Source organism: Bufo gargarizans, chromosome 4, assembly GCF_014858855.1.
Source record: "Bufo gargarizans isolate SCDJY-AF-19 chromosome 4, ASM1485885v1, whole genome shotgun sequence".
Classification (NCBI taxonomy): domain Eukaryota; kingdom Metazoa; phylum Chordata; class Amphibia; order Anura; family Bufonidae; genus Bufo; species Bufo gargarizans.
The window spans coordinates 271,385,950-271,398,547 of NC_058083.1; the positions used below are offsets into that span (position 1 = coordinate 271,385,950).

General features: G+C 47.6%; 1 protein-coding gene across 1 annotated transcript in view; it reads left to right on the plus strand.

The window, feature by feature from the left end:
- The window catches only part of ZNF292 (zinc finger protein 292), a 76,227-nt gene that overhangs the window by 33,347 nt on the left and 30,282 nt on the right, over positions 1 to 12,598 (plus strand). Inside the window, 1 exon segment of the mRNA XM_044292272.1 lies at positions 693 to 771. Within this exon segment, the coding sequence (XP_044148207.1) occupies positions 693 to 771 (79 nt within the window).

The following is a 12,598-nucleotide window of genomic DNA, read 5'->3' on the forward strand; positions in this document are numbered from 1 at the left end:
CACCTATGTCATTTCCCATCAAAAAAATTACTTGCTGGTTGAATAAAAGTAACTTTAAGGGTAATTTCACACTAGCGTTTTTCTTTTCCGGCATAGAGTTCCGTCACAGGGGCTCTATACCGGAAAAGAACTGATCAGGCATATCCCCATGCATTCTGAAAGAGTAATCCGTTCAGGATGTCTTCAGTTCAGTCGTTTTGACTGATCAGGCAAAGTTTTATCTCCGGCGAAAAACCTGAAGAGATGCCTATTTTCCCATGGGAATGTATTAGTGCCGGATCACTGCCCGCTGTATCACACTGCCGCAAGTGTGAAAGTAGCCTTAGTCAAAATTTGCCTGGGGTATGAATAATTATGGGCAGCACTGTATATATTAGTGTGTGTTAATATGCAGCTGGCTGTGTACTACTGTGTGTACCTGCTAGCTGCACAAGCCAATCCAAAGTGTTGGTAGCCTTTAAAAGGGTTCTCTAAGACTGTGAATTCATGGTCAAGAAGCCGAGCATGGTGCCAAAGTTCCAGTGGAGAACAACTTGAGCTTGGCACTGCACACCCATAGATGAGATATATAGATAGATAGATATATATATACATTTTTATTTATTTTTTTACTTTGCCACCCTGCCCAAGTTCCTTGTTAAAGTCTCTTGTTTTTCTATTTCTTCCTTTAAACTTTCTCATTTGTTTTGTAGAAGCTGTGTTGAACTCCTCTTATGTTTGCCCCAAGAGTTACCTAGTGATCACTGGGGAAGATTTCAAGGCGCTATAAAGGTAAGGTTTTGTCTGTGTTAAAGGCCTCTTTCACACGGGCGTTGCGGGAAAATGTGCGGGTGCGTTACGGGAACACCCGCAATTTTTCTGCGCAAGTGCAAAACATTGTAATGCGTTTTGCACTCGCGTGAAAAAAATCGTGCATGTTTGGTACCCAAACCTGAACTTCTTCACAGAAGTTCGGGCTTGGGATCGGTGTTCTGTAGATTGCATTATTTTCCCTTATAACATGGTTATAAGGGAAAATAATAGCATTCTGAATACAGAATGCATAGTCAAATAGTGCTGGAGGGGTATAAAAAAAAGAAAAAAAAAAAGTAAATGATCTTTTACCATGGTGATGGATCATGTGATGACCGGAGTGACGTCATCACAGGTCCTGTTCATGTAATTAATGCTCACCCCAGGTCCTGTTCAGCAAAGGAGACAGAAGGAGATGCCGGGCTACGCGATCAAGTGGATTAAGGTGAGTTAAATAAAAAATTATTTATTTTTTTTAACCCCTCCAGCGCTTTTTTACTGTGCATTCTGTATTCAGAATGCTATTATTTTCCCTTATAACCATGTTATAAGGGAAAATAATACAGATCGGGTCTCCATCCCGATCGTCTCCTAGCAACCGTGCGTGAAAATCGCACCGCATCCGCACTTGTTTGCGGATGCTTGCGATTTTCACACAACCCCATTCACTTCTATGGGGCCTGCGTTGCGTGAAAAACGCTGAATATAGACCATGCTGCGATTTTCACGCAAAGCACAAATGATGCGTGAAAATCACCGCTCATGTGGACAGCCCCATAGAAATGAATGGGTCGGTATTCAGTGCGGGTGCAATGCGTTCACCTCTCGCATCCACGCAGAATACTCGCCCGTGTGAAAGGGACCAAATAGTTGCGAGAACACTTTGGAACTACCTGCTTGTTTGCATTAATTGCTAATGAAATGTGGTCTGATTGTTTTCTGAAGGTTCTATATACGCTCGTTAGCAGTCATCTGGCAGTGTAATACTGCCGCCGATTACCTGATGAATGATCAAACGTTCATTGGGCAATCCTGATGTTTCAGCATGCTAAAAGATCACGATTTGCTGCTGGCAAACAAATAGACAGCAAGGGGACGAGCAATGGCATAACGATCGCTCCTCCCCATGCTGTGGGGAAGATCATTGTATGTAATAGCAGCGATCTCCTCAGCTAGCAAGCAGGCGATTGGCAGGAAGGAACGCTTCCCTCCCAACAATTTCCTGTAGGATCTCTAGGTCTAATACAGGCTTAAGTCACAGTGTGTGTAGACAAGCACAATCTAACTAACAACTCAGAGATGTGCTCATATTTAAAGAGAGTCACCTACTTGACACTTTTTAAACTGATTATATAGCTCTGTGGGACACAAGTGCATGAAACTTAAGTTACTTTGTTTAGTTTGTGAGAGTCTCCAAAGCACCAAAAACAAGGTTTTAAAGCTATGGGAATGAGACAGTTTGCTGCAAGTGTCCAGGCCCCCGGCTTTTGGCTGCACAAAAGAATGATGTCACAAGCTACACAGGGGAGGATTAGGCACTAGTTATGCGGGGGGCCCGGGCACTGATTTCTGTCGATAGAGATCAGCAGGGGTCTCGGAACTGGGATCCCAGCTAAAGTCGGCTGCCCAGTAAGCAAGAACGCTTACCCTGCCGGTCGCCTCCTGCTGAAGATCGTGCACTGCTGCAGGAGCCTCCACATCTACAAACTGTGAGCTGAATGGTCCCAAACCAACCAATAACAAGGCTCCTTGCTGTAAGGAGCTTTGTTATTTCAGGCACCAGCAGCATCACTGTGCTGATAAATGGCAGAAAGTCTAAGTCTACGTTCAACGCTCTCACAAGCGGTCCAAAACGGCTCAGTTTGCATTTTAATGCATTCTGAACGGAAAAGGATCCGCTCAGAATGCATCAGTTTGCCTCCGATCTGTCTCCATTTCGCTTTGGAGGCGGACACCAAAACGCTGCCTGCAGCATTTTGCTGCCCGTCTGATGTAACTAAGCCAAACTGATCCGTTCTGGCACACAATGTAAGTCATTGGGGAGGGATCCGTTTTCACTGACACAATCTGGCACAATAGAAAACTGATCTGCCCTCAATTGGCTTGCAATGGTGTTCTAGACGGATCCGTCTTGGCTATGTTAAAGATAATACAAACGGATCCGTTCTGAACGGATGCAGATGGTTGTATTATCTGAACGGATCCGTCCATGACGGATCAGCACAAAACGCGAGTGTGAAAGTAGCCTAAGGCTACTTTCACACTCGTGTTTTGGGCGGATCTGTCATGGATCTGCAAAAACGGATCCGTTACAATAATACAATGCATGCACCCCTCATGAATGGATCTGTTTGTATTATCTGTAATATAGCCAAAACTGATCCGTCATGAACTCCATTGAAATTCAATGGGAGATGGATCCGTTTTCTATTGTGTCCAAGAAAAAGTATCCGTCCCTATGACTTGCAATGTGTGCCAGAATGGATCAGTTTGGCTCCGTTTTGTCAAGCGGACAGCAAAACGCTGCAGGCAGGTGTCCGCCTCCAGAGCGTAATGGTTACTGATCAGAGGCAAACTGGTGCATTCTGAGCGGATCCTTTTACATTCAGAATGCATTAGGGCAAAACTGATCCGTTTTGGACCGCTTCTGAGAGCCCTGAACAGATCTCACAAACGGAAAGCCAAAACGCTTTAGCGGGTGAGGGCCGGATGCGATGCAGGTGCGTTCAGGGCAAATCGTGCAAGTAGGCACGCAATTTCGGTCAGTTTTGACTGCGATTGTGTTCCGTTGTTTAGGTTTTTTTTTTCCTGCGCGAGTGCAATGTGTTTTGCACGCACGTGAGAAAAAACTGAATGTGGTACCCAGACCCGAACCTGGACTTCTTCACTGAAGTTCGGGTTGGCGTTAGATGTTCTGTAGATTTTATTATTTTCCATTATAACATGGTTATAATATAAAATAGTATTCTTAATACAGAATGCGAAGTATAATGTCAATTAAGGGTAAAAAAATAATAAAAACATTACTCCCCTTATCCACTTGATCGCGCAGCAAGGATCCTCTTTGTTCTTCTTGAAGGACCTGCAAAGGGACCTTTACTGACTTCATTACGCTCACCACGTGGTCCTTCAAGAAGAACAAAGAGGATCCTATCTGCGCGATCAAGTGGATGAGGTGACTTATGTTTTTATTATTTTTTAACCCTCAAGTGACTTTTCACTTTGCATTCTGTATTAAAGAATGCTATTTTCCATTATAACCATGTTATAATGGAAAGTAATAAAGTAAATGGGGTCCCGGGTTATACATCCCTCGTCTCCTTAGCAACCATGCGTGAAAATTGTGTCAGCACAACCTGTGCAGGGTCAAGAGTATACAGGCTGCGCTGATAGAAGAAGAAAAAATGTATTTAATTTTTAAAAATATATATCTATATACAGGTCCTTCTAAAAAAAAATGCATATTGTGATAAAGTTCATTATTTTCTGTAATGTACTGATAAACATTAGACTTTCATATATTTTTAGATTCATTACACACCAACTGAAGTAGTTCAAGCCTTTTATTGTTTTAATATTGATGATTTTGGCATACAGCTCATTAGCATATCATGAAAAGGGCCTATTAACCTAATCATCTGAATCAACTAATTAACTCTAAACACCTGCAAAAGATTCCTGAGGCTTTTAAAAACTCCCAGCCTGGTTCATTACTCAAAACCGCAATCATGGGTAAGACTGCCGACCTGACTGCTGTCCAGAAGGCCATCATTGACACCCTCAAGCAAGAGGGTAAGACACAGAAAGAAATTTCTGAGCGAATAGGCTGTTCCCAGAGTGCTGTATCAAGGCACGTCTGTGGGAAGGAAAAAGTGTGGCAGAAAACGCTGCACAACGAGAAGAGGTGACCGGACCCTGAGGAAGATTGTGGAGAATTTTGTGCGATTGCGATTAGGGCCCTAAAAATTGCGATAACGATATGCAATGCAATATTTTAAAGGAATTGCGCTAGAGGTCTATTTGCTTGGATTTTCCCACATGAGCCGCTGACGCGGCTGGGTATGACATAGTTATGGGGGAATCTGTGGAGGACGCTGAGTTGTGGGGGATCTGTGGAGGACGCTGAGTTGTGGGGGATCTGTGGAGGACGCTGAGTTGTGGGGGATCTGTGGAGGACGCTGAGTTGTGGGGGATCTGTGGAGGACGCTGAGTTGTGGGGGATCTGTGGAGGACGCTGAGTTGTGGGGGATCTGTGGAGGACGCTGAGTTGTGGGGGATCTGTGGAGGACGCTGAGTTGTGGGGGATCTGTGGAGGACGCTGTGTTGTGGGGGACCTGTGGAGGACGCTGTGTTGTGGGGGATCTGTGGAGGACGCTGTGTTGTGGGGGACCTGTGGAGGACGCTGTGTTGTGGGGGACCTGTGGAGGACGCTGTGTTGTGGGGGACCTGTGGAGGACGCTGTGTTGTGGGGGACCTGTGGAGGACGCTGTGTTGTGGGGGACCTGTGGAGGACGCTGTGTTGTGGGGGACCTGTGGAGGACGCTGTGTTGTGGGGGACCTGTGGAGGACGCTGTGTTGTGGGGGACCTGTGGAGGACGCTGTGTTGTGGGGGACCTGTGGAGGACGCTGTGTTGTGGGGGACCTGTGGAGGACGCTGTGTTGTGGGGGACCTGTGGAGGACCAGCTTAAGACATAGAGCATCTTATGCTGGTCCTCCTCATGTGTCCTAAACTGAGCACATAACTGCCTTTTGCGTGTTAAGTGTTTTACTAGTGTGTGTGTGGGTGAAACAATCTCTCTCCTAAGAGGTCCGGCCTCTGTACTCACTATGAATGCAATGCTCTGCAGCGAGGTGGCCGGCCGGCGCGAGTAACGCTCCTCCCACTTCAGGAACCAGGAGCGTTACTAAGTGACGTCAGTCACGCGCCGGCCGGCCACCTCGCTGCCGCTCGCTGCAGAGCATTGCATTCATAGTGAGTACAAAGGCCGGACCTGTTAGGAGAGAGATTGTTTCACCCACACACACACTAGTAAAACACTTTACACGCAAAAGGCAGTTATGTGCCCAGGGCCCCTTTTTTATATATAATCGCGGCATTTTCGGGTCGGCCAAATCGCCATATCGCATTTGCTGATTATCGCGATTCGATTATTTTTTCAGTTTATCGTGCAGCCCTAATGGAGATGATTTCATTTTTCAGCACGACCTGGCACCTGCTCACAGTGCCAAAACCACTGGCAAATGGTTTACTGACCATGGTATTACTGTGGTATTAAATTGGCCTGCCAACTCTCCTGACCTGAACCCCATAGAGAATCTGTGGGATATTGGGAAGAGAAAGTTGAGAGACGCAAGACCCAACACTCTGGATGAGCTTAAGGCCGCTATCGAAGCATCCTGGGCCTCCATAACACCTCAGCAGTGCCACAGGCTGATTGCCTCCATGCCACGCTGCATTGAAGCAGTCATTTCTGCAAAAGGATTCCCGACCAAGTATTGAGTGCATAACTGAACATAATTATTTGAAGGTTGACTTTTTTTGTATTAAAAACACTTTTCTTTTATTGGTCGGATGAAATATGCTAATTTTTTGAGATAGGAAATTTGGGTTTTCATGAGCTGTATGCCAAAATCATCAATATTAAAACAATAAAAGGCTTGAACTACTTCAGTTGTGTGTAATGAATCTAAAATATATGAAAGTCTAATGTTTATCAGTACATTACAGAAAATAATGAACTTTATCACAATATGCTAATTTTTTTTTTTAGAAGGACCTGTATATAATAAAAATTGTCGGGCAGCAAAAAGACGAATTAATCAAATTAATTTAAGCGCCCACTCCTACCAGTACCTATTCATGTATTAACCACTCCATTCTATAGCTTTCATCTGACCCGCAACCAAACTCTCCAAATCACAATATCTTACATGAGCACACAGTCTACATTCATTCCTATGAGAGTTTTAATGTTAATACTAGGCATAAATAGAGACTAGCTTCCGGTCCACAATGTTGGAATGATATGGATTTCTGCACAAATTGGTCATAAAATGTGATCTGATCTTCATCTGTCACAACAATAGACAATCGGTCTGCTTAAACGAATAATTGGATAATTTGGACAGCACTCCAATTTTGGTTAATTGATTTATATTTTTATTAGCCGGACATAGTGGTCCTTCTTGAGACAGACAACGTTTCGGGCAGAAAGCATGCCCTTCATCAGGCTACTTATGCGTTCATGTGAAGGAAAAAGGGGGTCAGTCAGCACATCCCAAAGCGCCGGAGCACGTTGCTATGGCTGAGAACAAGATCGTTAAACAAGACATACAATGCAACAGCTCACTGTAAACCAAATAAAGTACAAATTTGTGTCACAGTTGCAAATGCTATACTAATAAGTTAGAGATGCTTGGAAAATCATTTTGTACAAAATTATATGAGCCCGTCTGCCGCACGTCAAGGCGATCTCTAGTTAGACGGGTTCCTAACACTAAGTGTAGGTTCCACATGCATGCTGGGCCTGCTTTAATTTCTGTCATTTTTTGATGCCAAAATGGCCTCCATTATATCCTAGGAAGGCAGGTACCAACATGCGTTCACGTGAATGAATGGCTGGCGTGATTAAGGTATGTATTCTGCTCTTTAAATAGGTGGATTCGCGCCTTGTAACTAGCGCTCGAAATTTCGCGATATTACGCGTATGTCATAATCGGGCGCCAGCCTAGTCAAGGCTTGGTTGTGGGGATCTGTGGCTGGCGCACTGTGGTGGGGATCTGTGGCTGGCGCACTGTGGCGGAGATCTGTGGCTGTCATGTGCCGCCTGCCTGCTCATCTCACTTAATGAATGAACGGGCAGGCGGCGCATGACAGAGGGAGCTGGGGCAGGCGGCGCATGACAGAGGGAGCTGCCGGTCTGCACCGTCTTAATGCTATACTTACGGTACTACAGTAAGTACCGTACAGAGCATATACAATTAGGTATAGATCAGATTGAATGTTTAACAGTTGCGGGGCCCGGTGAATTAGATTAGAGTCACTGCACTTTTGGGGGGGGAAAAACACGGTAAATGTTACCATGTTTTTATTGAACACACCATGTAAACATTCACAGTGCAGGTGGAAAAAGTATGTGAACCCTTGGATTTAATAACTGGTTGAACCTCCTTTGGCAGCAATAACTTCAACCAAACGTTTCCTGTAGTTGCAGATCAGAAGTGCACAACGGTCAGGAGTAATTCTTGACCATTCCTCTTTACAGAACTGTTTCAGTTCAGCAATATTTTTGGGATGTCTGGTGTGAATCACTTTCTTGAGGTCTTGCCACAGCATCTCAATTGGATTGAGGTCAGGACTCTCACCGGGCCACTCCAGAAGGCGTATTTTCTTCTGTTTAAGCCATTCTGTTGTTGATTTACTTCTATGCTTTGGGTTCTTGTCCTGTTGCAACACCCATCTTTTGTTGAGCTTCAGCTGGTGGACAGATGGCCTTAAGTTGTCCTGCAAAATGTCTTGATAAACTTGGGAATTCTTTTTTCCTTCGATGATGGCAATCCGTCCAGGCCCTGACGCAGCAAAGCAGTCCCAAACCATGATGCCCCCACCACCATAGTTCACAGTTGGGATGAGGTTTTGATGTTGGTGTGCTGTGCCTCTTTTTCTCCACACATGTCCACAGAATATTTTGCCAGTACTGCTGTGGAACATCCAGGTGCTCTTGTGCAAACTGTACACGTGCAGCAATGTTATTTTTTTTTTTGGACAGCATTCTTGTTTAGTGTTTTACGTATATCGTAGATTCGCTAACAGGGAAGTTGGCATATGCCAGAGACTTTTTTAAGTCTTTGGCCTCATGCACACGACCGTTGTGTGCATCTGTGTCCGTTGTTCAGTTTTCCGTGATTTTCTGCGGACCCATTGACTTTCAATGGGTCCGTTGAAAACTCGGAAAATGCACCGTTGTTCATTCGCGTCCGTGATCAGTGTTTCCTGTCCTATTTTTTATTTATTTTTTGGACGGACAACGGTTCACAGACCCATTCAAGTCAATGGGTCAGTGAAAAAAGACGGATGCACACAAGATTATCGTCCGTGATCCGTGTCCGTAGGCTACTTTCATACAGACGGATCCGAAGATCCGTCTGCATAAAAGATTTTTCAGAGCTGAGTTTTCACTTTGTGAAAACTCTGATCCGAACGTATATTCTAACACAGAGGCGTTCCCATGGTGATGGGGATGCTTCAAGTTAGAATATACTATGAACTGTGTACATGACTGCCCCCTGCTGCCTGGCAGCACCTGATCTCTTACAGGGGGCTGTGATCAGCACAATTAACCCCTCAGGTGGATAATCCCTATCCTGCGATATTGCTATACCTCGTTATTAATAATTTTCGTTCAGTAGATTTAGCAAAAAAAGTACTTTTCTACCAGCAAGTAGGGCGTCTACTTGCTGGTAACAGCCGCAGAAAACCGCTCCTCCTCTTGTTGATTGACACGGCCAGCCGCGATCTCCTCCTCCTCCGGCCGGCCCTGTCAGCATTTTAAAAATCGCACGCCTGTGTTGATTCTGAGATAATCCTCAGCACTCACTCAGTGCGCCTGCGCCGATGACGTCACCGAAAGAGAAGACATCATCGATGCAGGCGCACTGAAGGAGTGCTGAGGAGGTGAGTTCCCCCCGATCATTGGTGGCAGCGGAGAGTTCCGATCGGAGTCCCAGTTTAATCGCTGGGCTCCGATCGGTAACCATGGCAACCAGGACGCCACCGCTACTGCAGTCCTGGTTGCCATGGTTACTTGGCAATATTAGAAGCATTATACTTACCTGCCACGCCTTCTGTGATAGGCCAGGATCTCCTCCTATTGGTAAGTGACAGATCATTAAGCAATGCGCCGCACAGACCTGTCACTTACCAGTAGGAGGAGCTCCCGGCCGATCACAGACAGCGCAGCAGGTAAGTATGATGCCTCTAATATTGCTAAGTAACCATGGCAACCAGGACTGCAGTAGCGCACACTGGCCACCAATGAAATTAATACAGTAGAGGGGGGGGGGGGGGGGCCCGCACTGGACACCAATGAAAATAATACAGGGGAGAAAGGGGGGGCCATACTGGCTACCAATGAAATTAAAACTGGGGAGGGAGGGGGGTATGTTGCCTGGCAGCCCCTGATCTCTTACAGGGGGCTATGATAAGCACAATTAACCCCTCAGGTGCGGCACCTGAGGGGTTAATTGTGCTGATCACAGCCCCCTGTAAGAGATCAGGTGCTGCCAGGCAGCAGGGGGCAGTCATGTACACAGTTCGTAGTATATTCTAACTTGAAGTGTCCCCGTCACTATGGAACACCTCTGTGTTAGAATATACTGTCGGATCTGAGTTTCCACGATCTAACTCAAATCCGATGGTATATTCTAACATATAGGCGTTCCCATGGTGATGGGGACGCTTTAAGTTAAAATATACCATCGGATTGGAGAAAACTCTGATCCGATGGTATAATAGGGACTCCTGACTTTACATTGAAAGTCAATGGGGGACGGATCCGTTTGCAATTGCACCATATTGTGTCAACGTCAAATGGATCCATCCCTATTGTCTTGCATTGTAAGTCAGGACGGATACGTTTGGCTCCGCACGGCCAGGCGGACACCAAAACGACTTTCCTTCATGTCCGTGGATCCTCCAAAAATCAAGGAAGACCCACGGAAGAAAAACGGACATGGAACTGCGGAACCCGTTTTTGCCTGGCCATTGTGGAAGTGCTCATCTCCCTTCCTCTGATCAGAGGCCGGCGCAGTACGGGGCCGGGGGAGGGACTGGGAGTAGGAGCTGGGGGCCGGCAATAGCGGTGGGGCGGTGCGGTCACTGTACTATAGCCCCGCCCCACCGCTCCCTCCAGTATACTAGTAATAGTACCGTATATCCGAATTTCTTCTGTATAATGCCGGCAGGGCGGCCGGCGCGTCCTTCAGTGATGTCACGTGCCTGCGCCGCCTGCTTTATGATTGAAGCAGGCGGCGCAGACAAGTGACGTCACTGAGGGATGCGCCGGCCCGCCTGCCGGCATTATACAGAAGAAATTTGGATATACGGTACTATTAGGAGTGAGGGGGGCATGTTTAATAACTTTAAACGGCGGCGGCAGGCACACAGAATCTGTGGATGGCACAGTTATGGGGTGGGGGGTCTGTGGATGGCACATATATAACAGTGCCACCCACAGATCCCCCCCATAAGTGTCCGTCACCCACAGATCCCCCCCCATAAGTGTCAGTCACCCACAGATCCCCCCCATAAGTGTCCGTCACCCACAGATCCCCCCCATAAGTGTCCGTCATCCACAGATCCCCCCCATAAGTGTCCGTCATCCACAGATCCCCCCCCCATAAGTGTCCGTCATCCACAGATCCCCCCCCCCCATAAGTGTCCGTCATCCACAGATCCCCCCCCCATAAGTGTCCGTCATCCACAGATCCCCCCCCATAAGTGTCCGTCATCCACAGATCCCCCCATAAGTGTCCGTCATCCACAGATCCCCCCCATAAGTGTCCGTCATCCACAGATCCCCCCCCCATAAGTGTCCGTCATCCACAGATCCCCCCCCCATAAGTGTCCGTCATCCACAGATCCCCCCCCCATAAGTGTCCGTCATCCACAGATCCCCCCCCATAAGTGTCCGTCATCCACAGATCCCCCCCCATAAGTGTCCGTCATCCACAGATCCCCCCCCATAAGTGTCCGTCATCCACAGATCCCCCCCATAAGTGTCCGTCATCCACAGATCCCCCCCATAAGTGTCCGTCATCCACAGATCCCCCCCCATAAGTGTCCGTCATCCACAGATCCCCCCCCATAAGTGTCCGTCATCCACAGATCCCCCCCCATAAGTGTCCGTCATCCACAGATCCCCCCCATAAGTGTCCGTCATCCACAGATCCCCCCCCATAAGTGTCCGTCATCCACAGATCCCCCCCCATAAGTGTCCGTCATCCACAGATCCCCCCCATAAGTGTCCGTCATCCACAGATCCCCCCCATAAGTGTCCGTCATCCACAGATCCCCCCCATAAGTGTCCGTCATCCACAGATCCCCCCCATAAGTGGTCCGTCATCCACAGATCCCCCCCATAAGTGTCCGTCATCCACAGATCCCCCCCATAAGTGTCCGTCATCCACAGATCCCCCCCATAAGTGTCCGTCATCCACAGATCCCCCCCATAAGTGTCCGTCATCCACAGATCCCCCCCATAAGTGTCCGTCATCCACAGATCCCCCCCATAAGTGTCCGTCATCCACAGATCCCCCCCATAAGTGTCCGTCATCCACAGATCCCCCCCCAATAAGTGTCCGTCATCCACAGATCCCCCCCATAAGTGTCCGTCATCCACAGATCCCCCCCATAAGTGTCCGTCATCCACAGATCCCCCCCCCATAAGTGTCCGTCATCCACAGATCCCCCCCCCATAAGTGTCCGTCATCCACAGATCCCCCCCCCCATAAGTGTCCGTCATCCACAGATCCCCCCCCCCCCATAAGTGTCCGTCATCCACAGATCCCCCCCCCCCATAAGTGTCCGTCATCCACAGATCCCCCCCCCCATAAGTGTCCGTCATCCACAGATCCCCCCCCCATAAGTGTCCGTCATCCACAGATCCCCCCCATAAGTGTCCGTCATCCACAGATCCCCCCATAAGTGTCCGTCATCCACAGATCCCCCCCCATAAGTGTCCGTCATCCACAGATCCCCCCCATAAGTGTCCGTCATCCACAGATCCCCCCCATAAGTGTCCGTCA